This window comes from Gopherus flavomarginatus, chromosome 6, assembly GCF_025201925.1.
Source record: "Gopherus flavomarginatus isolate rGopFla2 chromosome 6, rGopFla2.mat.asm, whole genome shotgun sequence".
Classification (NCBI taxonomy): Eukaryota; Metazoa; Chordata; order Testudines; family Testudinidae; genus Gopherus; species Gopherus flavomarginatus.
In genome coordinates, this window is record NC_066622.1 from 35,820,290 (window position 1) to 35,846,885 (window position 26,596).

Here is a 26,596-nt window from a genome sequence, read left to right on the forward strand (position 1 = left end):
TACAACTTGTAACGTTGGATGGTTGAGAGGTTGGATTATTTGTCACGTAAATTCCAGTCATACAAAAGACCGAAGAGTTGCCTTCTATCTAACATACTTGAGTTTCCAGAAAACATTAAGATTTTCATTTACAAGTCAGTGTTCTATGCACATTCCAGCCAGTTCCAGACGTTTATTTTCCTCCTTCTTGGGGCTTATTTTCTCTCTCAACTACATATTAGATAAATATAATACCGCTAGTAACTGATGGTCCAATTTCATATATGTAAGGAGAGGTGTTTCACACTGATTTTTAAATGAACAACATGTAGTATATGACTTGCAAGATTGTGTAGGGTGTAGCAGTGGTTCTCAACCAGGAGTCTGGGGCCCCCTGGGGATGGGCTCATGGGCAAGTTTAAGGGGGTCCACCAAGTATGGCCAGCGTTAGTCTCACTGGGCCCAGCGCAGAAAGCCAAAGCCCAATGATGTAGGGCTGCAGTCCACCACCCAGGACTGAAGCCAAAGCCTGAGCAACTTAGCTTTGTGGTGTCCCCTGTGGCCCTGCGCAATTGCCCTGCTTGTTACTTCTTAATGCCAGCCCTGGCTTTTATATGCAGAAGAACAGTTGTGGCTAGGGTTGCCAACTTTCTACTGGCACAAAACCGAACACACTAGCCATGCCCGTTCCCCAAGGCCCTGTCCCCCGCTCATTACATTCCCCCTCCCTTGATGGCTCTCTCTCTCTCACTTTCACTGTGCTGGGGCAGTGGTTTGGGGTGGCTCTAAATGAGGGTGTGGCCTATGGGATGGGGCCAGAAATGAGGGGTTCAGGGTGCAGGAGGGGGCACCGGGCTGGGGCTAAGGGATTCATAATCGGGAGGGGGGGCAGGCTGCAGGTTGAGGCATGGAGTTGGGGTGTGGGAAGAATGAGGGCTCTGGACTGAACGTGCTGGCCCCGGGGTGGGGCCGGGATGAGGGGAGGGTGCAGGAGGGGGCTCCGGGCTAGGGTAGGGGGTTGGAGCTCAGGGTTGGGGTGCAGGCTTACCTCATGCGGCTCCCAGTCAGTGGCACGGTGGGGTGCTAAGGCAGGCTTCCTGCCTGTCCTTGGGCACTGTGCTGCACCCTAGAAACGGCCAGCAGGTTCAGCTCCTAGGCCAGTGGAGGGTGGGGGAGCAGAAGGCTCTAACATACAGGCTGCTCTCACCTGCAGGCACCACCACCCCCAGCTCCCTTGGCTGTTCCCGGCCAATGGGAATGCAGAACCAGTGCTCAGGGCAGGGGCAGTGTGTGCCACGGAGTCTCCTGCCCCAGAACAGGTAGGAACTAGCCTGACTTGGCTCCACAGCACTGCCAACTGGACTTTTAACGGCCCGGTCGGCGGTTCTGACCAGAGCCACCAGGGTCCCTTTTTGACCAGGAGTTCCTCCTGAAAACCGGACACCTAGTCACCCTAGTTGTGGCATAGTGGGGCCATGGTATTTTTATAACATGTTAGAAGAGTCTCAGAAAGAAAAGAGTTGCCTGGGGTATAGGATGTTCAGAGACATGTCACTTGCAGCCCCTCTCCTTTCTATGGAAGCCTAAGGATATTAGTTAGCTGAGTGGTTTAAATATTTACTTTCACACTTGTCCAAAATCTATTAAGCCAGTCTGATCATTAGGATTGCAACTGCTGTCATCTTTGCCTAATTTAATCAATTTAAATAAAGTTTTGTTATGAATTTTTAATATGCCATAGCCAGGAAAAATGAACACACCTCAAATACCTGCACTCATTAAAAAAAATTGAAATAAAAAGCTCAGTATTTCAGTAGTGGCTTGATTTGTTCTGAAAAGGCTAACACAGGAAGGAAAATATAGACATCTTGTTTTAAGACCACAAAACTTATTAAGGCCTAGCCCACCCAATGGTTGATTAATGCACAGTTGCAAGCACTATGGCCCAGCTCCTCAAAGGTATTTAGGCACCTAACTTCCATTGAAATCAATGGGATTTAAGGCTGAAATACCTTTGAGGATCTGGCCCTATGGGCCTGAATCCCATTTACCCTAAGGCCCCTTTACACTTAGCATAAATGAGATTCAGACTCTATGTCAACAAACAAGAGAATAAGGCCCCAATCCAAAACCCATTAAACTCAATGGGAATATATCCGTTGACCTCAATGTGCTTTAGGCCAAACCCTAAGGTCCTGAACCTACAACTGAAAATGAAATGAATGGGGCTGTGTATAGGTACAGCATCCATTCGTGCTGAGTCAATTACAGCATTGGGGACTGAAGGAGAAAGGAGCAAGTGACTCACAATGTGTGTAGTATTAACCCTAACGACACTGTGCCTATTGCTGAGAACTAACAGGGACCATATTCCCCCTCCCTGCCCTACTCCGCTCAAGTAGAGGTAAGTGGCTGTTTTGGTTGCTTTAGAAAAATTAAAATGTGAAGTTATCCAGCAGAGGCCTTTTCTTTTCTCTGATAGGTAGAGTAGAATGACCATTCTCTCTTATCTGGGTGCCCATAGGTTGCAGTGCTGATGAAGACAGTGTTAAACCCTATAACATTTTTTTTTTTTATAATAGTACGGAAAGCCTTTCCAGAACTTTATTCATCAATGACCTGCCCTAGAAAATGAAAAGCCAGTGTTTCAAACTGCCAGAGGCTTAACATAATGATTGACTGTTGTTGCTTTTAGTCAGCAGAAGTAACAAATCGCTTGTCCATTAATTCTCTGACAGGACAGAGTGCTGGAGCCTGAATGGCATTTACACTCAATCAAATACTAATGCTGATGGAAAACTTTGGGTTTCAGTGATTCTTGATGTGCCCTGCTGGGGCATAGAGAACTCTTATCACCTCTTACTGTGCAAGCTGCATAATGAATCTGAAAGACTTTTGTACTCATTGCAGCATTGCCTCTTCATCTTGCCGATCCTAGCACTGCAGATATGCATTTACTTGAAATGATAAATTGCATAAACACATTGTTTCTGACTGGTACTTTACTGGTAAGTTCTTAAGATCATTAACTATAGAAAACAGAACTCATGTGGAAGAAAGATCACTTTTACAGAAAGGATTCTGACAGAACAGGAATAAGTTTGAAGTATGCAACCTATAGACAGTCCAAGAATTTACAACTAAAGAATAAAAATTCATTTTCTACAGTCATGGATATGTATAAAGTTAGGTACAAAAAGGGTTTATATTTTATTACCTGGAAAAAGTCCAAATTTTTAAAAAATGACATTTGAAATGGTAGAATTGGCCATGGGATATAATGAATACAGTACATCTCCCCCTTCACCCATAGATAGCGTTTACATATTCTTAATCCACAGTAGAAACAAGTTAATATTTTACAAAAAGATGATAATCAAATGGTTAATTATTACTGTATAAAAAGACATAGGACTTGGTTTCTCTTGTTTTATATACAATGCACACTGGTCAATATATGATCTACTGTAGTATAGAATGGATTATTAAACTACAGTGTAGTAAATATTTATATATTGTAGTTATGATTTTCATTAAGAACATTTTGCAGAATAATTATAACTAGGTTAAAGAATGCTCAGAAGATTACAGCACTGGAACTTTTTAAAAAGATCTACAAAAAAAATTCTGATATTCACCTCTAAATTCTAACAAATACTTGGATTACACTACACATACCACACCTCGCTCTCAGCTTTGGAACCTCATCCAGTTTCCTATGAGACTAGAGGAAACAGAGATTGTGCTGTAACATAATGATATAATGACAAATGACATAATACAAACTGCCAATTTATCTAGCGTTTTCCTCTGCATCATGAAGGTAGCATAACTGAGGTCATTTTCTTGGAAAATAAAATTTTGCAATCTATTAATCTAATTGCACATCCAGGCTTTTGAATTAGGTGTGGTAACTGATTACATGTTTCCTCTTTGGCATTCCTTTTAAGAATTATAACACATCTAATCTATAAGCAGAGCTACCTGAATAGAATGGGTTTGTATAGAGATGAGTTCAAACGGTACAAGACAAATGCTACTAACTGCAGTGTGAGTTTTTAATTGGCAGTGCAAGACATAACTCTAAGGCCTCAATCCTGTAAATACTTGGACAGTACTTAAATTTAAGTATATGAGTAGTCCCTTTAAAGTCAAGCCTATGATTACAGTTTATGTTTGTTTGTTGGTGGGGAGGGTTTGTTTGTATATTATCTGTATTTATTGTTAGAGGCAATATACTATGAAAGTTGGGGAAAAATAATCCTTTTATATGAGGTGCACTAGCTGTCTGTCTGTACTTATATGGCCTTCATCACCATAGCATCTGGGTGCAGACACACCTTGGTGAAATTTTTGGCTAAGCAAAACTTTAGGTTTGTGCAATGTGTGCTAAAGAGAAACTGCTCGGTTAATTTTTTCCCTAATCAATGGCACAAACCAAAGCCCCCAAGTGAACTGTTTTTCTTTCTAGTGCAGTATCTTATAAATGTAACTAAACCAAAGGAATTCACTGGAGCGACTGTAAAAGAAGGTTTCAGCACACAACCAATGTACTGCCTTTAAAATCTTTCCTTCACATACATACAGTCCAATTAACATCTAAAGAATTACACAAAAGGCAAGTCAGTAAAAATTAAGTTAATTTACACAACCCAATAAAATAGTTTGAAGCAATGATAGAAAGTTATTATAAAGGCTAGATACAGTAAATAGCAGTTCCACCGTAATAAGCTTTGGTAGAATATTAAAAGAGCAGAGCACCAATAAACTCCAATGTCAATACATGCCTCAGTACGCATGAGATGTGATGAATATATAAATTTTGGCAAGAAAAGTTGTGTATGTTCCTTGACGCCATAATTTCATTTCAACATCTAACAAAAAGTCTTTAGGCTCCTTCACTTGTCGCTGAAGATAGACAATGCCTGTATAGGAGTTAAGCTTTCTAGTGCTGAAGTAGTTTTCTTCATTTCCTTTGTTGATGGTAAGGATTATGTTGTCTCCAGCATAGGCAGGTGAAGGTCCAATACGGAAAATATGAGCTGGGACTACGATGTTGGTTTGAAAGTTGAGCTGATAGTAAGTAATTCGCACAGGGGTGTTTTGGCAATCCACATAATTAAAGCAATTGTTGCGTTCACACCTCCTGAGAGAGTAAAAACAAGAAATGGTTAGTATTACAGTAACCGTGAGTTAGAAGATGTACATTTCAGTCATTTGCAAAGTCATAAGAAACCTTTGGCATGTGTTAGACAGATATGCAGCAGAGCCCCAAGCTTCAACTGTGTAATTAACAGCTGCTTGGTTCTGCTTTTACAGCCCCCATAAAACACTTGTAAATGATGTAATTGTCAGAGTACAACAGCATATCAAAAACATCTTCCACATGGAGAGTCCTGTTTGAAAGCTCCACAGTGAGCATACAGAGAAAGCTAGACAAAAGTCATACTGTGTGTAGCCTAATGCTTGGAGGAGGAATCTGTGAATCAAAGGGCAAGATTGGGATTGTGTTTTATGAAATCTGAAACAGTCGCACTTAGAGAGGCAATTGTGCTCTAACTCTTAACAAGTGCCTATACTAGCCAAACTGCCCCATTCTAGCTTTTAAAGAAAGCAATAAAACTATGTTTAAGGCATAAGTGATGGGGATTTTCATTTTGAAGAGGAGAAAAGCATCCTCTGTGATTTCTCCATAGCTCTCGTATTTCCTTCCCACCCCATTCTCCAAGGCCACTCAACACAGCCATCCTCTTTGATTGTGAATGTTTGGACATGGCTGCTTTTTGAGCACAGAGGCCCCACACTGCAGGCAGTGCAAACTAATGCAGGGATTCCTGGGAAACTGCCCCACTAAGGTGAATGACACAGTACAATCAGAACAAAACAGGTGTTCCTTCGTTCCAGTTCTGTGTGTGATTCACAGCTTCTACTTTAATGGGATAGCTCTTCCATGTGATCGATCCTTGGGGGGCAGCTGCTTCAGTGCCTCAGATTGTACAGTGAACACGTGCAATAGAGCTGAAACTGCAATTCCCGTTCCATACTAAACACCAAAATATCTATATCTATGTATATCTATATATATATAAAGAGAAGGTACTGACGTGGAACAAACCCCCAAATTTCCCAAGGACTGGAAATTCCAAACTTTTGCATAGAAAAAGTTGAAATGACATTTCACTTGGATGTTTTTGAAATGTTCGTGAGGCTCCTTGAGTTGCTCAGGGCCCTGGCAACCCACCAGATGAGGTGCTGGGCAGTCTGGGGAGCCAAAGCTCTCATAACTTCCAGACTATTGAGAAACTGGGAGCCCTGACTCCAAGCTGGGGACCCTGGAAGCCCTTTGCTAGGCTGCTCAAGCCAGTTCTGTGGGAGAAAGCAGCGTTTTCCAACAGAAAAAGATCCCCTTGGACAATCTCCAACCAGCCCTAATGTGAATATTAAAGCACAGAGCTCTAAAACAGCAGCAGCAGCGCAGTAGTTCACTGGACAGCCCAGAAGCCACAGCAGAGTAGCAAGGTGCACTTTACAAATACCATAAGACTAAAACAGTTTGAAAAAAATAAGCAGCCAAAGGGAGTTGGTTATGATAACCAGTGAGGACTTACATGTCAGATACTTTTCTGTAGTTCTGAGGGCACTCAAACAACAGGCATCGGTAGCTGCCCTGGATGTTGTAGCAAGACTCTGCAGCTGAGCAATTGTGGGTTCCTATTGCACATTCATCAATATCTGGCAATGGAAAATGGGGAAAATATGCAGTAAATCTACAAAGTACTATGTGCAATCATGAGAGATGAACCTGAACAGATGTACACGTGTGTGATATACCCAAAAAGAGAGGCAGGCCTATGCTTTTGGATCTGAAGGACGAGAGCTCGCATCCTGACTCTGTGGCTGGGAGTTTGCCTACCAATAGTGACTGTTGCCTGCAGGCCTGGATTGTTACAAACACAATGTTAACATGCAGAACTTGAAATCCAGATCCAAATTTTGTAGGTGAGGCTCAACTCCAGTACATATATCCAGATACGTAGCTTTCAGGTTCTTGGAATGGTGGAATAAAGTAAGTTCATTTAGGTTATGGTAAAATTCCAGTGCATATTAAAACAGGTTGTGAAAAAAACTGGTTTACCTCCCTCTTAGTATTGTCATTTATTATTAGTCAAAAGCGGACAGCATGCCTGACACTGTACAAGAAATAAGGAAGACAAAGGTTCCTGATCTAGGGCGCTTGCAATCTTTCTCTCGTTATCATTTGACTGCCAGGTCTCCCACTGAGGTGACTCGGCAGACTCCAACCATCCTGCCAAGATGCACCTGCCACTGCTGAGCATTTTGCAAATATTTTCACATCTTTTGAGATGCTAAGTTCTGCTGCTCTTACTCCACAGCAAGTAAATCTGATGGAACCCAGGATTGTTTTAACTTTCAGTGGGGAATAAGCAGCAGAAGGAAATGAACTCTTGAAACCAAAAATCCTGCTATCATATCACTGCTCTTTGTAATCAAACAAAGCATTTCAAGGTCAAAATGGAAACAATGATTTGGGCAGAACTACTTCGGAGTTGGTTAGTCATCTCTGTTGTTCATGAGGTGCCAGCAGATCCACGTTATGAACAATATAGTGAACCACCATTATTTAAGTCTGCTTCCTCACTGTCACTAGCAATAATCTCATAGGACATAACCAGCCGGTATTTACAACAAGCAGTCCCCTCTCACTGATTTTTTACAGGGTCAGAAAGGTAGATTACGTTAGCATACAACTCTTTAAAGAGCTCCCTACATGGTTATTTTGAATCTAGGAGCTTCATGAACAACGGTTTAAAACAAGACAATTTGATCCTAAGTATTTAATCTAAAAAAAGTCTTCTACTAGTGACAAAAATTGCAGAAAGCAACAGAGAATTCTAAGGAAAAGTAAAACCCAAAGATGTTTCGAGTCACTGGGCAGAAACACGACTACTTGAATAATAAAAATGCATAGTACTAAATCATGGTCCTCAAATGCTGAAAACCAGTTGCAATCATAGGGATCCAACATGAGCAAAAAGATTGGTAGACATCTTGCAGTCACATTGTGTTTTCTCAAATGTCTAGACAACATAAGGGGGTTTTAAAATGAAATAAATGTTAACAGACAAACCATGCGGACTGTGTAGTGCTCTGTGATTCTGCCAATTGTCATAGAGGAAACAGACTCTTAAAGGAAAACCACAGCCATCCCCCCTAGAGATGAGACTTGATCTTGCAAGCAACACTGACTGGTTTAAAAGCCCAGCAAAAATATATACTATACGAAATACAAGTGAATTAAAGTAAATTAGGTCGCTCATTAATTCTCAAAACCGGCCCCAGGTAAAAACAGAAAATGTTTCTATATTGTAGCCAAGGTCATGAAAGGCTCACTTCATCAGTTTGGCTATAGTGTGAAATTTGCACAGCTTTTTAAAAATGTTCTATATGTTGAGGAACTGCCTACAACTCCTCTGTTTGAATTCACAGTGCAATGAAAATGCCAGCAAAGAAATGATACAAGGGACAATACTTTAGTGGCTTTCAGTATAAGGATAGAGAAGATGAGGAACACTCAGGCCCAGATCTTCAGCTGCTGCAAACTGACCTAACTTAATTGGGTTAAGGCTGATTTACATCAACAGAGGACTTGGTCCTGAATTTAGACTGTTCTAGAAAGAAATGCATAAGACCATCTTTTCAAAGAGGCCTCTATATATGAGCCTGCAAAATTCTGTGTGCATCCATTTGCATTGCTCAGAAATCTGCATTTGCTCATGCAGTCATGTCTGCATCTGTGCAAGAAAACAAGCACCTCGTCACACAGTTACTTCTGCTGCATGGTTAAGTGCCAGTTAACACGCATAAAAAAAACGGTTACTCACCTTTTTGTAACTGTTATTCTTCGAGATGTGTTGTTCATGTCCATTCCAAGTAGGTATGTGCATGCCACGTGCATGCCAGCAGGAAGATTTTCCCTTAGCAGCGTCTGTAGGGTCGGCCCTGGTGCCTCCTGGAGTGGCGCCTCCATGGCACCCTATATAGGGGCTCGCCGACTCTCCACCCCCTCAATTCCTTCTTGCTGGCACTCTGACAGAGGGGAAGGATGGTGGGTATTGGAATGGATATGAACAACAAATCTCGAAGAACAACAGTTACAAAAAGGTGAGTGACTGTTTTTTCTTCTTCGAGTGATTGTTCATGTGCATTCCAAGCAGGTGATTCACAAGCCTGAGTTTGGTGGTGCGGTCGAAGTTCACTGCAGATTGGTGCACTGCCCTGCTGAAGGCTGCATTGTTTCTGGCCTGGTGCGTGATGGCATAGTGCAACAAGAATGTGTGGATTGAGGACTACATGCCAGCCCTGAATATCTCCTGTGTCGGGACCTGAGCCAGGAACGCCGCCGAGGAGGCCTGTGCCCTTGTGGAGTGGGCTGTGATTGGTGGGGCAGGCACCTTGGCCTGATTGTAGCATTCGCGGATGCAAGCCGTGATCCACAAGGAGATACACTGTGAAGAGATGGGGAGCCCCTTCATCCTGTCGGCCACAGCTACAAAGAGTTGGTTTGATTTCCTGAACGGTTTAGTTCGTTCAATATAGAATGACAGGGCCCTGAGAATGTCCAGGGAATGCAGCCTATGCTCTGCATTGGAGAAGTATGGCTTAGGGTAGAACACAGGGAGAAAAATGTCCTGACCAACGTGGAATTGGGAGACCACCTTAGGAAGGAATGCCGAGTGTGGCCTGAATTGGACTTTGTCTTTGTGGAAGACAGTGTATGGAGGCTCGGATGTCAGTGCTTTGAGTTCCCATACCCTTCCGGCCAAGGTGATAGTCATGAGGAATGCAACCTTATAGGAGAGATATAGCAACAAGCACATAGCCAGTAGCTCGAAAGGGGGCCCCGTGAGGGTGGAGAGGACCAAATTAAGGTCCCAGGCCAGGACTGGTTGTCAAGTATGTGGGAACAGACTATCCAGGCCCTTGAGAAAGCAACAAACCAATGGGTTTGCAAAGACTGAACCACCTTCAGCTCCTGGGTGGAATGCGGAGATGGCCACTAAGTGGACCCAAACCAAAGAGAGGGAAAGTCCTCACTCTCTCAACTGGAGTAGGCAATCAAGGATGAGAGGGATTGGGGCAAGCAATGGAGCCTGGCCCTGCTGTTCAGCCCAGATGGAAAAACGTTTCCACTTGGCCATGTATGTGGCCCTGGTGGATGGTTTTCTGTTACCGAGGAGGATTTGTCTGACCTGCTGTAAGCATTGCATTTCCACTGGGTTTAGCCATGGAGCATCCTGGCTGTGAGGTGGAGCCAGGTTTGGGTGGCGGAAGTGGCCCCGATCCTGCGTGATCAGGTCCAGGAGAAGGGCAATGTTAGGGGTGTCTGTATGGACATGTGCATCAGCGACATGTACCAATGCTGGCACGGCCACGCCGGCGCGATCAGTATGATGTGAGCATGATCCCTGCGTATCTTGAGAAGTATCCTGTAGACCATGGGGATCAGAGGGAAGGCATAAGGAGGCCGCCTTTCCACAAGAGGAGGAAGGCATCTGTTAGAGACCCTGAACTGCGCCCCATGAGGGAGCAGAACTGTCAACACTTCCTGTTGTTCCTTGAGGCAAATAGGTCTATCTGGGGATAACCTCAGAGATGGAAGATTGAGCATGCCACGTCTCGGCAAAGGGACCACTCGTGGCCATGGAACGAGTGGCTGAGGGCATCCGCCAGGCCGTTCTGCACCCCTAGGAGGTAGGATGCCATTAGGTGAATTGCGTTCTGTATGCAAAAGTATCATAATGCGAGGGCTTCCCGACACAGGGGAGAGGAGCATGCACCCCCGTTTGTTGATATAGAACATTGTTCGTGAGGACTGCAACGCACCTGCCCACTAAGCAAGATTTGAAAGTGAGGCAGGCAAAGCAAACAGCCCATAGCTCCCCGACATTGATGTGCAAGGAAAGGTCCTCTGGGGACCAAAGGCCTTGAGTCCTGAGATTCCTGAGATGCACCCCCACCCCAGATCTGACACATCTGTCACCAAGGAAAGGGATGGCTGAGGACTGGTGAAGGGTACTCCCGCACAGACCAACCGTGGGTCGAGCCACCACTGGAAGGAATCCAGCACCGCTTGAGGAAGCGTCACCACTGAGTCCAGCGTGTCCCTGGTTGGTAGGTACACAGTCGCTACCAGGACTGAAGAGGGTGCAGCCTGAGCCTGGCGTGGCTCACTACATAGGTGCATGCAGCCACATGTCCCAGCAACTTGAGGCAGTTCCTCGCTGTGGTGTTCGGGAAATGGCGGAGATCGAGGATGATGTCAGACATGGACCCTAACCTGGCCTCCGGTAGGTATGCTCTGGCCTGCGTTGAGTCCAAAACTGCCCCTATGAACTCTATCCATTGGACAGGAGACAGGGTAGACTTGGCCTCATTCAACAGGAGACCAAGCTCGAGGAAGGTCTGTCTGATAAAGACCACCTGAGCCTCCATCAGTGCCTTGGCACAGCCCTTGATGAGCCAATCATCCAGGTAGGGAAACATCTGAATTCCGTGCTTGTGCAGGAAAACTGCTACAGCTGCCATGCACTTGGTGAAGATCCTTGGGACCATTGACAGGCTGAAAAGCAGGACTGCGAAATGGAGATGGACGTTGCCCACTACGAACCTGAGATAACATCTGTGCTGAGGGATTATTGTGATATGGAAGTACGCGTCCTTCAAGTCGGGGGCGGCATACCAGTCTCCTGGAACTATGGAGGAGATGATGAAGGACAGGGATACCATATGAAACTTGAGCCTCTTTACAAACTTGTTCAGATGCCGCAAGTACAGAATGGGTCTGAGGCCCCCTTTCGTCTTCGGTATTAGGAAATATGGGGAGTAAAAACCCCTGCCCCAGAGTTCCTAAGGAACTTCCTCCACTGCCCCACTATGAGGAGGGATTGCACTTCCTGAATTAGAAGTTTCTCATGAGAGGGGTCCCTGAAGAGGGACAGGGAGGAGGGCTGATGAGGCATGGGGAGGAGAATTGGGTAGAATATCCCCTCTCTACTGTGCGGAGCACCCAACTGTTTGATGTGATTCTGGACCAGGCACGATAGAAGGGGGACAGACGTGATGAAAAGGTAGGGTTGGTAAGATCCAGAGTCCTGACTGGTAGGTCGCCCTTGACCACACCATCAAATTTAGGGTCTAGGCCCTGACGGAGGCTGTGGCTGGCCAGACAACTGGCTGGAGGGCTGTTGTTGCCTCCTTCTGTCGTTTCTCCTTTGCCTATGTGAGGGATCCAGGTGGTTCTGGGGCTAGTACAGCTGTGGAACCGGCTTCAGCCTGAATTGCCTGTGTTGAGTGGCTGGGGTGTGCAGGCCTAGCAAGCGTAAGGTAGCTCTTGAGTCCTTTGGGCTATGGAGCTTCTTGTCCATCTTCTCGGAGAAGAGCATGGGCCCTTGAAGGGGAGGTCCTGGATGGTCTGTTGGACCTCATGTGGAAGGCCTAAGACCTGAAGCCAGGCTCCCCGTCACATGACCAGCCCAGTTGCCAGCGCATGGGAGGCTGTACCTGCTGCATCCAGGACTGCTTGGAGGGATGCCTGGGAAATTAGCTTCCCCTCCTCTACCAGAGCAGAAAGTTCTGTATGCGATTCCTGGGGAAGGAGTTCAGCGAACTTGTACAACGCCAAGCACATGTTATGGCCATACCAGCTCACTATAGCCTGTTGGTGGGCTATACGTAGTTACAGACCCTCTGTTGAGTAAACCTTTCTACCAAAGAGGTCCAACTTCTTGGCCTCCCTGTTCTTTGGTGTAGACCCTTGGAACCCCTGATGCTCCCTTTGGTTGGCTGCATCCACAACCAGAGAGTCTGGGGAAGGGTGGGTATATAGGTGCTCATGGCCCTTGGAGGGTACAAAGTAGCACCTCTCTGTCTTTCTGGCCGCAGGGGCCAACGAAGCTGGCGTCTGCCGCAAGGTGCGGGACGTATCAGCTATCGTTTTGATCAATGGTAGGGCAACCCTAGATGGGCCTGAGGGGGCCAGGATGTCCACTACTGGATCTACATCCACCTTAATCTCCTCCGCTTGGATCGCCAGGCTCTGAGCGGCACGCTTAAGTAGCTGCTGAAGCACTCGGTTGTCCTCTAGGGCCGGTGTCGCTCAAGTTCCCGCAACCGCCTCATCCATCGAGAAAGAGGAGGAGATCACCTGCAAAGGACCTTCCTCTGTACCCACAGCCTCTCCAGAGTTCTGCGGCACACAGTACTCTGTTTGCAAGGCCAGTGTGGATGTAGGATGCGGCACCGCAGCTGGTACCAGGGTTGATGCTGAATGACGAGGCATGCTGGGCGGTGCCTGTGGTGTCGGAAACATGATCCCCGTCAGTGCCTGTGTCTGACTAGGTGTTGCCAGGTTCTGTTGTGGCACACTCCTGTCGGACAGCAGTGCTGGTGGTGGAGGCATTTGTGCCAGAGCCACCAACGTCGAGGAGACTGACACACACCTGGAGCGCGGGCCGTGCGCCTGTCCCAGGGACTGATGGTGGCCCAGGGAGTCCAGAACGGCCACTGGGAGGGTGGTTGCCACTGTTGCTGACACTGTGCTAGGTAAGGTCTTTGGCTTGCCTGGGAAGCCGACCTCCTGCTCCTCGATCTACTGGAACGGTAGGATTCTGCCTCCAAGACCAATGTCTCCGAATAGGAGGACCAACGGGGGGCAGTGCCCACTGTTGCCAGGGAGAGATGCCGCAAGGCCGGGGAGCGCGGTCTCTGTGTCGGTGCCGCCGGAGCAGCACAAGGCATGGACTGGGGTGACATCATGGCCGGCTTGTCCCTTGGATTGGGGGTTGGGCCGTGTCTGGCCGCTCTTTCCATCAGCGTGGAGAGGCTGGCACCGGGAGGCTTAATAAGTCAGAGGCTATCTTGAATGCCTTCAGCATCAATGGGAGACGCACATCCTTGCTGAGCTCCGGGGAACTAGAGTGGTCCGGACTCGACTGCACCCCCACTGGGGCAGGAGTCAACGGGACCTTGGGAGGATGTGGTTGTGGCTTGGCTTGTCCCATCGCAGTCGTGGACGCCGCCAGCCTTTTAAGGTCCTGGTGGAGTGATCGGTCCCTCACTGGCCTCTTCTTTTTTTGCAGGCACCAAAGATGGTGACTGGTGCTGCATGGAAGCCGATTTTCTATGTCCCAATTCTCTCCGGTACTGGGACTTAGAGGTCTTAGACTGGGCCTCCTGTCTTGTGAGCGGTGCTGGAGCGCTGCGCACCGAGGATCAGGTGCTGGGCGGTGGACTGGCATGCTCAGGGTCCGAGTGTGGGCATAAGTCCACCTCCATCAGGAGCACTCTGAGTCTCTGCTCTCTGTCCTTAAGAGTCCTGGGACGGAATCCCCTGCAGATAGTGCACTGGTCTCTTTGGTGGCTCTCCTCGAGACACCTCAAGCAGGACGAGTGTGGGTCACTCTTTGGCACAAACTTCCCGCAGTCCATGCAGAGTTTAAACCCTGGGGACCTGGGCATGCCCCAGCGGGGCGATGAGTCCATTGGGGGGGAAGCCCCCCAACAACTATTAACTATCTACAACTAATACTAACTCTAAACTATGAGAGAGGAAACAACTATGTACACTTAGACAAGACACTGCTAGGCTTGCTGCAAGAGCAAGCAAAGTTCCAGCTAGCCGTCATCTGCGGCAAGACGGAACCGAAGGGGTGGAGGATTGGCGGGCCCCTATAAAGGGTGCCATGGAGGCGCCACTGCATGGGGCGCCAGGGATGACCCTACGGACACTGCTAAGGAAAAATCTTCCGGCTGGTGTGCACACACACCTGCTTAGAATGCACATGAACAATCACTCAAAGAAGAATACATGGTGGCCTCTACACGTATATTTGTCCAAACATCAATGCAGATATGTGGTTGTACAGCTGCAAATAAAGAGAATACATTTTTTGCAGAACCTTGAAAAATTTGCCTTGAAAGTATCACTATATAGTTCACTCAATGGGAAATCCACACAATGCTGGGCTCCCACTATGCAGGTTGAAAGAGGGTGCACTTGAAAAGAGGGTGACAACTGCAAGTGTAACTCACTGGTCAGTGTGTGTTACGCATCCCCTTCTATGCCTGAGCCACAGAGGGTATGGGTCTCTTAGAGCTCTGAGCTAGAGAGAGCCTAGCTATTCAGTTCAGCTGTAGTGACTGAAGTAACCTGGTTCAAATTCCAGCATTCACAACGATAGCAGCTGTTATACAGGCAGCCTCAGATCATGTCGTCTGCACATAATAGAAATGGAGAGAGGATCGTTAAAGCTACTGTAGGTGGGCAAAATAAATGTTTCCTCTGACTTCCATGCAAGAGCTCATACATGTTTTTACACATTCTAACTCCACTGAAGTCAGAGGAGTTATGCCCGAGTTTTATTGGTGAGAAGAATCAGAACCCAAGAGTTGAGCTGTGCAACTAAAAAGTCTGAAGATACCCTGAAAAACTAGGAGCACAGTAAACGCCTGATAGCTAGTGTAACTGACCACTCTAATGCATACAGGGTGATAAGTAATCAGCTCTTCAAACATCATTACATGACAAGCATGTCTTTCGAAATGGAGGATTTTAACTTCAAACATGTACAGCTGCGCTGCAGGTGAAAACATTAGCTATCTTAAATACATTGCTGTGATTTTATGGGAGTATTTAGTCCAGTGTGGTTTACATCTTATTGTTTACTTAAGGCTAGTCTATACTGGCAGCACTTTAACGTGCCTTGTGTGGTCATGGCACAGTACTGGGAGAGAGCTCTCCCAGTGCTCCAGAAAAACAACCTCAACGAGGGGCGTAGCTCCCAGCACTGGGGCCCTGTTTATACTGGCGCTTTACAGCGCTGCAACTTGCTGCGCTCAGGGCGGTGTTTTTTCACACCCCTGAGTAGGGAAGTTACAGCACGGTTAATTGCCAGTGTAGACAAGCTCTTAGGCCAACATTTTCAAATGCGTATGCCTTGAAATTAGGCCCTTAAGTCCATATTTAGTCTTCTGAATCTGGTCTCCTAATTTTCAGAAGTGTTGAGCTCCCACAACTTCCACTGAAGTTAGAGATTTGGGGGTTCATAACCTCTGAAAATCAGCCCACTTACTTAGGTGATTAAATATGGATTTATCCTGCATGTATAACTTTAGGTACCTACGTGAAAATGTTTACCTCAAGTTGTATAATACAGTGATTTCCATTAAAAAGTGGATTAAACAGTTAATACATAGTTATTTCTTACTCCAAATATAGGGGGGAAACTGACCTGTTTGATACCGACATGTGGCAACTATTGTCACGTGTTGACTATTTTATGGTGATCATTGTATAAAATAGAGGTTTGACTGGATAACCTTAAAGTTCTAGATCACATCCAGAACTGACATCGAGATACAGTCTTTCCAGTCCCTTAATCTTATTCTCACCTCGACATGTTCTTCCATTTGCTGCCATAGTATATCCCTGCTCAGGACAAGCACATTGGTAACTACCAGGAACATTCACACAGCGGAAAGTGCAAAGAATACCCGCACTTTGTGTGCACTCATCAATATCTGGAATTAAATGATTACAAAAGCTTTAGAAAAGTGATAGATATAAACGAAGAGAAAATGGAACACAAGGAAATTCCGATGGCTCTGATACAGGTGACGTCAGATGAAATCCCTCATCTCATCTGTAACAGGTTTTATTTAACAAGCGCCCAACTCTGAAAGTCTGACTTTGCTGTAGGGCCGTTCATGGTGTTTTATGAAGCGCTCAGTGCAGAGCTCCCCCCTTGCTCTCCCCTTACATGTTTGAAAATTACTATCTATCTGACAACTTAAAAGTAATGCAGAGCAGCAATAAACCAAGCATATGTCTGGGTTTATACTGTCCTGTAGCTTTCCAAATTCAGAATTCCTCTAGAACTTTTAGGGGAGCTTTTTCAGACCTTAACGGAAGGAATCAGGTTTTTGACTCCTTCATAAACCAAAAGAGATTCTCTCCCAAGTATTTGTCAGGTGTCTGTTTTTTAAACACCTGTTCAGCAAACAAAACCCAAAGGCTCAGATCCTTCATCCCCTCAGACAGCACAAAGCAACCCAGAAAGCTGTCCTATAGGTGCAGCTGGAAACTGCCCATACATCACCTGCTCCTGACTTCTGGTGCAGTTTGGTGTCAGAGCAAGCTGGGGGAATGACCCAAATATGATGAACTCTGGTGATACACAATAGCATAACAGCCCCAGGGGACCATTACAGCCAGTGGAAGTCAGAGCAGGCCTTAAGCTCAGCTATGGTACTGCAGAGGTTTTAGATCAGTGATTCTCAACCAGGGGGTACGTGTATCCCTGGGGGTACTCAGAGGTCTTTCTCGGGGTACTCAACTCATCTAGATCAGTGTTTCTCAACTTGGAGGTTTCAGTTCCTAGGGGGGATGTCACAGGACAGTTTTAGGGGGGCTATCAATAAAGCTATAAACGGGGGTTGACTGCCCGCTGGCTGCTGCTCCCGGCGACCACTCTCCGGACAGACTCTGGGTGCCCTGGACCACTGTTCCAGCCGCCCCAGGACAGCTGCTGTTCAGGAGGTCCCCAGGGCATCCCCAGGACCACTGCTCAGGCACTCTTCAGAGCTAGCCACACCAGCAACTGTTCCGGCGGTCCCCAGAGCCAGCTGCATGGAGCCGCCCGAGCAGTGGCCTGTGCAGCTGGCTCTGGGGCAGCCCTCAGACTGGTGCTTGGGAGCTCCCTGGGGCTGCCCCCAGGACCGCTGCTCAGGCGGTCTGCAGGACCAGCTGCTCAGATGGCCCTGAAGTCAGCCGCACTAGCCGCTGTGGAAGTCACGAAGGTCGTGAAAAGTCATGGAATCACGGAGTCACTTCTGGAACCTCTGTGAAAGTATCGTAGCATTAGTCATAAGTGGGGGGCCAGCATTAGGGGGTGGCAAGCAGGACAACTGAGTTCCACAGGGGGCCCAGAGAAGCTAAGTTACATGTTTCATCCCCGCTGCCAAGGCTCGGGCTTCAGACAAGACTCACAAGTGAAAAATAGGCTCACATCTCACACTGAAATATAACTATACAATATTTATATTCCAATCCATTTATTTTGTATTTATATGGTAAAAATGAGAAAGTACCGCTAATCAATTTTTTGGTAATAGCATGCTGTGACATTGTATGTCCGATTTTGAAAGCAAGTAGTTTTTAGGTGAAACTTGCAAGACAAATCAGACTCCTGAAAGGGGTACGGTAGTCTGGAAAGCTGGAGAGCCACTGTTTGGATGATAGAGTTTCAGAAAAGCAGTCTGACTAAACCCCCCTACTTGTCTTGCTCAGACTTCAGTCTCTTGCCACTGTGAGGCAATAATCTCACTAGTTCTTCAGTCATGCACAGGTTCCTCCAGCAAACCTAGGCTATATATCCTGGCTCCTGGGAAGTCTGATTTGTATTGCTCTGGTGGAGCAAAGCAGACTTAAATCTGGTCTAAGTGGGCGGCTGAGATTTCCCTTTGCACAGGAATTCCCCAATAGGATACATACATACATTGTTTCTGGCCTTATGCCATCCCCTTCTCACAGCCCCCAGCACTGGAGGCATGCCCAGTGCACTGCTACACTCCAATAACTGCCAGTGGCTGGAACAACCCTTTGCGGCCACTGAAGCAGGGCATAAAATTCAGAGCCTTAGACACTCCCTGCAATGTACAAAAAGTACAAATGACATGAACAGCATCCGTACCTTTACAAGAATGGCCGTCTTCTGCTAACTGGTACCCTTGCCTGCAGTAACATTGATAGGAACCATAGACATTGGCACACTCCTGACTGCATGGAGTGCTGTCACATTCATTCACATCTGTATCCAAAAATAAACAAAAGATATTGCTACACTGGAGCAGAACAATATCTACTATAGTTTCCTGCCTCTGACAGCAACTAGAACCAGATTCGGCCATAAGCCAATCACTAGCAAAGAGGGCTAGACGAAAATTTCTCCTTTGAGCAGATTATTCCATAATTGCATGAGGAACTATAGCACTGCCATAATAATATATAATTAATACATTAGAGTTGGTGAAAAAAGGCCAATAAGTTTCTGCAAAATAAATAAATAAAAATAATTCAAAGGAATGAAACAATTTTCAATGTTTTGTCATTGCACAATTCTTTGTTTTGATACATTTTGATTTTGATTTAAATCTAAACAGAAAGAGTTAAGTTTTCATTTCTTTTGGTTTTTTCCCCCCCCTCTCCTTTTATTCTCCCTTCTCTCCTCTGGAAAAGAGGGATTAAGGAAAAGAAGTGGGGAGAGGGAGGAGATCAGAAAATGGAAACCAAAACCTTTCTATTTTGATTCAATTTGAATTTTGTTGTTTTGATGAAAATTTGGAAGTTTCAAATGATCCAAAAAATTCTGGAAGAAAATTTTTATTTTTTTGAATTGTTTCATCTGAAACAGACAAATCACAAAAAGTTGTGAAAAAAACCCAAAACATTACATTCTGACATTTTCAGAACGAAGCATTTCAAATTTTCTATTTGAAATGGCTTTTCCTTTTGAATTTTGCTTCTATGTTATTTTTAAAAAGTTAAAAACCCCAAAAAGAAAATGAAACATTTAAATTTGTCTCTGTAGCAAAGAATAAAATATATCAGCTATACCAGGATATAGAGGTGAAATATAAGTATTAATTAATGTTGTAATATGGGGCTTATTAGACTTAGGCCAGTAAGATATTTAGCTTAGCCCAAACAGGGCCTCACATCAAGTAGTTGACTGATGAATAACCTCGTATGGGAAATTGTGCTAAGTGCTGATGTTTGGGAAAAAATGTATTGAAATGTATCTGCTAACACTGTAAGATGCCAGTTAAAACTGGTTGTAACATTTTGGGGATTTTTGCAGACATAGGGTGACAGCACTGTGCTATCCACAAGTCGTTATGGTGATTGAGGGACATAAATGTTAATGAGTAGAAAGGGAAAGTTAGCCTATGAAAAATGGGGCACCCTAGATTTAGCGGGGAGTGAAAGTACAGATAACGAAAACGGGGTTGAAACCTTCATAAATGGTATAAACGCCAGTGGGAGTTAGTATAACACGTAATAAAAGTTGTGTCCCAGTCTGCGTGTCTTGAGAGTCACCTGGATGACACCCACTGGTGAAGATGGTGATGATGAGCAGGAGTAAGATGATTACTGAGACTCTGGGGCTCCCCAGTAGGAGATGTGAGTGATACCAGTCAGAGGGCTAAACACTTTGTACTCTCTTTCTATCTATGGCTGTATTTCAGTGGTTGTGGGATTATTCATCTGCTAAATGGATTTGTTAATAAGTGGACTTGTGATAATTAGCAATTTCTTGTGTGCTCCCTGGGTCCCCCATTCTAATAACATTGATAATAATCTTCCTGAGGCTATAGCCACTCAGGAGACGGAACTTTTATCAGCCACTGCTACCTACAAAATTAATCAATAATCAACACATCAGTCCATCAGTTAGACTCTACAAGTCAAACAAAATATTTAGTCTGACCTGAAAAGAATTTTGTTTTTTACTTTTTCAGTTTGATGAAACAATTTTCTTTCGTGTTGACCTGCAACATTTTTTGCAGTTCAGTCATCAAACTGAAAAAAAATCAGTTATTTGCACAACTCTAACTGAAAAGATTAGCTCTATAAACACAATGTGTCAAGCTCATGCACAACTACTGGAGATATACCTACTTTCCTGCTCACTCAGTCTAGAAGAGCTTCTCAAAATGCATTAGAAACATGATATTCCTGGTCTCTTGTGCTGCTACGTGTTCCCAGATCGTAATGTGAAAGTTACTGAAACTACCTGAAATAGTATGAAAACTGCTACTGGGCAGTTGGGAAGCACAGCTGCTAAAAAACAAAGGCAGATTCACAACTGCAAGTCAGTTTGCTTCTTTACCTGCAAATATTGTAACCACAAAGATGGGGGACACGGCTATGAAAGAAGTTGACAAGGTGGGGGAAAGGCCAGAGAGAAAAAGGCGAAAGCCACAAGAAAGAGGCGCTCTATGTCGTCATCTTATAATGGCTTTTCAGCATTTCATTTCTTGTTTAGTAGAAATGACCTGCCTTGCCTACCACTCCTAGTGATAGAGTGTATGGGATGTAATGATGCTGGAGAAGCTTTCATACATATTGCAAGTTTAATAAATACCTTAACTACATTGCAGCTTGAGAGACATTCTAAGGATGCTTGCAATGTGAAATTTTAGTGTTTACAAAGCCTCAGAGCATTCATGAATCATGGGTTCTTGTATCAAATGCCACCCAAACTTCCTTCCCCATAGTCTTTCTTCTTCCAATGCAGACTTTGTCTTAAAAGGAAAGGAAAGCAGTCCGGTACCTTCACAGTGCTTCCCATCATAGGCCAAGCGGAATCCAGATGAACAAGAGCAACGGTAGGACCCAGGAGTGTTCTCACAGGTGTGCTGACACAGCCGTCCTGGGTAATTCCAGCACTCATTTATATCTGTCAGCAAAACAAGCAAACAATGGGAAAACACAGGATTCGAGAGAGACATGGAAGGATATTTTAAAGATGCCAGAGATCGATCTGTATTGCGTGAAATGCTGCAACCTTGTTTTTTTATATTGTCTGGCTTTGTACTCTAATTGGCATACAGTGATGATAAAATATAAAAAGCTTTATCCCAGTGCATGTGAAGATTTTCAGAAACATACATTCTGCAGCAGAAGATATTTAACCCAGACAAAAGTACTGTGCAGATGACCTCAATCAATAACCTACCATTGAGCTAAACTGAGAACATGTGCTCCATAATGATACGGAAGAATGGTGGAGGTTGGTCAAAATGAATGAAGGTAGTTGGGGAAGCAATTCTATCACCTATTTTGAGCTACTGTAGAGCAGAACTAATAACTACACACTAAACAACAGCGCTAAATACTGTGACGGCTCAAGCAGTAGTTTCTGCTTGCTCTGTGCCTTACATACCAATGCAGGCTCTGTTGAATGCATCATACTGATAGCCCATCTTGCAGTCACAGCGATAAGCTCCAGGTAGATTATGACAAATCTGTCCCTCTCCACAGCGGTGTATGCCTGTCTGACATTCATCAACATCTATAGCAGGAAAAAACATCAATTACTTTAAATATGAGGGGTGAAAGTGGTGGACATTCACTAAATGACACAGTTTAAGAAATGCCACACCACTGAGAGAAGTTTCAAGTAAAAGAATAAAAAGGAACGGAAACTGTAAACTGTGTCAGGAAAAATAATCATTTTTTTCTGCTCTGTTTTTCTCAGAGGTGGCTTCATGTATGGCCAGGCTCCTCTAAATCAAACATTTGCAAAATAATACATTGTTTGAAAAGGAAACAATGCTTGCAAACACCATGAATACCTCCCATGTTACCCCACATTTAGCTCTAAGCAAAATTTCTGGTTACTGTGTGCAAATGATACCATTTAAACCTGTTTATCAATAGCATTTTATACTGACATTCTCCGACCTTGCTATATCAATTCATGTTGATATTACAAGTCAGCATGTTATAGCAAATCAGTTGGAGAAAAATAAGAACCAGCTCAAACTTCTGCTCATCTCCTGAGCCAAGCCAGACCTAATTTCTGGTTCAGATAAATTCCCACCTCTACTTGCATTGTTAACTCTTGTTCCATTTTCTACATTCTCCTCTTTCCCCAACCTGATCCTCCTCTCTATGACCCAAACCAATCCTTGACACTCCCCCATTTTCCATCCCCATCTGATCCAAAATCCACTCCTGATACACCTCCCACCCCTTCCCAATTTACAGGTCACTAATCTCGGTCTCTTCCCTGCTCCCATTCTGTTCCAAGATGAAGATAAGAGTCTATTTAATAACGGCTGATGGGACTGACAATGCAAGTAAAGATGAAGTCATATCAAACAGACATCTGTTTGTTCTCCTCTAGGATGGACAAGGTTCAGCAGTTTGGTTTGGATAACACTCCAACATTTTAAGAGCTTATTGATTATCTGAACCTTTTGAATTCTGCCTCTTCCCATCCCATCAGATCCTTCCCCCTCCTCCATATCCACCTCTTCAATTCCTCTGGCATCCTAACTCCCTCTCCTCAACAGCCAATAGGGCTGGCTTTGTTTAACATCATCTCAGAGGGCAGTCTAAAATCTGAAACGCTCTTTGCTGTGCTCTGGTTGGCTGCCCTATGCAAATTCATAGATTCTGGGACTTCTCCAGAGGGACCCAAGAATGGATGGTCCCCCTCCACCCAGCTCTTTAAAATTTGGAGACAGCAAATCTCCTCAGAAAAAAAAAATGGACATTTTCTGAGCCTCTGCATGGATGCTTGCTGTGGTAGGTCTCTTGGGAGCCAAGAGAAAACAAGGGTTACTTATACAGACTTCAGATTGGTTTGGATGTGGTGAGAGACGTGGCTTCATGTTTGGTTCAGTTTTTATTTAGCACAGAGCCACATGTTTCTAATGACTACAGGCACTAGATTTGCAGAAAAGCTTATTCGGGAAAGAATTCCTGGAAGGGGGAAAGATTTCTGCTGAAATGCTGCCTCTCCACTTTCTTTAAGAGCACAGCAAGCATTAGGAAAAGGGAGTTTTTAATACAGATTTAAATCAGCAAATGAGCAATTTTATTTGCAGTGAATTCATTTGTGCCATTATTTCATTCATTTGTGAGAAATTGTATATTCCAGTGTAGAAGTCCCTGCCCTTAATTCGGTCTACGACTTTTTTCAGTCTGAGGTGTGTATTTCAAGATAGTTACAATACTTTTCAATTAAATGTAAGGAGACGGTTGCCAGTAACTGATCTGGTGAATTAGAAAGAATGAATACATTCAGGATAAAGTCTCTGAACAGAGGAAGACGACCACACAGGCTCAGTTCTGCTGCAGAAACATGTCCAGATGATCTATTTCTATTACTATGAGTTAATCTGAAGTCCAATTAACCATCACAATGCCCTGAAGAAATAGATTTTATCATAGAAAGGGGAAATTGGAACCACATGGTTTTCTTTTTTCTTCTACATACTCTTTCCTTATTTAAAGCAAACATACTAAAACATTTAGACTGAAAACAGAGGCACACCTCACTTAGCCGGAGGCAGAGACCTTGCATGTGGCATAGGTCATATTAACATGAAACATTTCTTTCCCTAAACCAAACAGAAAAGCAGATTCCTACACTCTCTAGACGTGGCAAGCTACCATATGAATTTTCTTGTACCTGGACCTAAAAACTGTGCCAATCATTTAAATTAAAAATGTGGAGAAACATCTGTAATTACAATGAATTACATTATCTCATCCCTATAACCACACAGCCCAGCCATGTATGAGTAATGTGTTTTTCCTCCTTAAAAAAAAGGAAAAAAGTAAAGAAAATGACCCATTTTTCTCAGGCCAGCAGTTTGAAAACTCAAAAGATAGAGAAGCACTAGCCATCACAAGTCAACTTTGATACTGGTCTTAAAACAAAGACCTTTAAACTAATGCTGGGACTTTGGAGCTGCTTGCCACAGCTTGTAGAAAAATGACATGTTGTTCTAATCCAGGGTCTGAAAAGCCTTTGTCCTGTTTTGATACTAGCTTTCATGGTCCCAACGACTAGTGCCAGGAAAGAGCCTCAGCTGGTATTAGTTGAAACAGCTTTGTTGACCTCAGTGAAGTAACACTGATTTACACCAGCTGAGGATCCATCCTAGCGTGTTGATGCTTTCCATTGCAAGGGACAGGAGCATTTATTTTCTCTTTGTGTCCATTGGGGTATCTCCCTGTTTGCTAAATGATAACAGATGAAAGATGAGTGCATCTCTTGATTAAGATCAGCCAACTCATCCCCCTTGACAATTGTATCAGCAAGCGTTCTTAATCTTATCATCATCTAGTTATTTTTAACAGTTCCAGTCTATAGGCTGAGTCCAAAACTTGCCCATCTCCCCACTTGGAGGAGTTAAGAGGTCTGCGACACTCTGCGGATAGTAGTGTAGAAGTGAGATATGTGGTGGTAACATAGGGTAATGTGTAGTGCTGAAGGTGGGAAGCTCATCTTGCATATGTCCTGTACCCACACCACTGCTCTCTGCTATGGGCCTTTTTCTTGTTTAGCTTCTTTATCTTTTGCAGTTTATTAAACCATTAGCTATGAACAAAGTCAGAAAATAAATGAATGGGACTTTACTCTTTCCATCCCTCCCCTAAATTCACAGAAAGGCTGATTTTGTTCTTTTCACGTTCTCTGCTCACTGCAAGGATAATCAATGGATATTTGTAGTATTGGTCAGTAAACAGCATTTGGATTTACTGGATCATTTCTTTCCAAATATAGTTTTCTATTTTCTACATTTACAAAATATATTTAATTCATAAAGACACAACTTCACTCTTGTTTGAACTCTGTACGCCTGTCTTTGTTCTCTTGCATCTCATGTCATTCACACCAAGAACTGAATGCAAAAATAAGTGTAAAATCCTACAAATCTGTTTGGATACCACTGTATGCCCACTTTGTACTGGTGGAAGTGACTACACAAGGTGCAGCACAGCAGAGAATCTGGCCCTAAGTATATGTGCACTTCTTCTTTAAACAAAGAAGTCAGGACTTGGACTCATTCTGAGAATTTGGACAACAGAAAAATAACTAGGAATTTCATTTGCACTGCTGTAAAGACTATCTGCCCATTTATATTTTCTGATGGATGCACTCACAGGGTGCAGTATGTTATTACTCGACACCATATCCATCCACAGTGAGATACTATGAAATAACAGAGTCTGAAGTTTTTGATTGTCAGGTTGGGACTAACCACTGAGTTAGACAGAATTTAGAATGAAAGTTAGTAGGTGCAAGATGCAACCAAATCCAAGGTCACCAAAAGGAACTAAATACAGTATTCAGGCATTAACATAATACAGGGGTAGGCAACCTATGGTATGGGTGCCAAAGGTGGCACACAAGCTGATTTTCAGTGGCACTCACACTGCCCGGGTCTTTGCTATCGGTCCGGGGGGCTCTGCATTTTAATTTAATTTTAAATGAAGTTTCTTAAACATTTTAAAAACCTTATTTATTTTACATACAACAATAATTTAGTTATATATTATAGACTTATAGAAAGAGATCTTCTAAAAACATTACAATGTATTACTGGCACGCGAAACCTTAAATTAGAGTGAATCAATGAAGACTCGGCACACCACTTCTGAAAGGTTGCTGACCCCTGACATAATATAACATAACATAGTAAGCACTGAACACATCATCATCAAGTCAATCTTTAAACTCTCCTACTCCTGGAATGCAGTTATAACAATTGAAAGTTTTCTAAAACTATTTTGGAACTGAAATAAGCTTTTTCCTCTAGCAGAGCACCCAATTGCAGATGGGAGTCTGATCCTTACCGATACATCGAGATCCATCCTCACTGGAATGATAGCCTCTGCTGCACATTAACAGGTTTCTCTGACAAGTGTATGATCCAACAGTATTGATACAGTTGAATCCAGGCTTACATGGCTCAGGAAGTGAAGTGCATTCATTAATATCTGCGGAAGAGAAAG

At 44.2% G+C, this 26,596-nt stretch overlaps 1 protein-coding gene across 4 annotated transcripts in view; it reads right to left on the bottom strand.

The window, feature by feature from the left end:
• Positions 1-2,963: 2,963 nt before the first annotated feature.
• FBLN2 (fibulin 2) overlaps positions 2,964-26,596 on the bottom strand; it is a 192,338-nt gene continuing 168,705 nt past the window's right edge. For all 4 annotated transcript variants that reach the window (XM_050957737.1, XM_050957739.1, XM_050957738.1 and 1 more), the window contains exons 11-17: positions 26,438-26,581; positions 22,005-22,133; positions 21,393-21,518; positions 18,750-18,866; positions 16,450-16,578; positions 6,588-6,711; positions 2,964-5,125 (exon numbers count right to left, since the gene is read on the bottom strand). In XM_050957737.1, the coding sequence (XP_050813694.1) occupies positions 4,768-5,125; positions 6,588-6,711; positions 16,450-16,578; positions 18,750-18,866; positions 21,393-21,518; positions 22,005-22,133; positions 26,438-26,581 (1,127 nt within the window). In that variant the 3' untranslated portion in view covers positions 2,964-4,767. The remainder of the gene's footprint in view (positions 5,126-6,587; positions 6,712-16,449; positions 16,579-18,749; positions 18,867-21,392; positions 21,519-22,004; positions 22,134-26,437; positions 26,582-26,596) is intronic.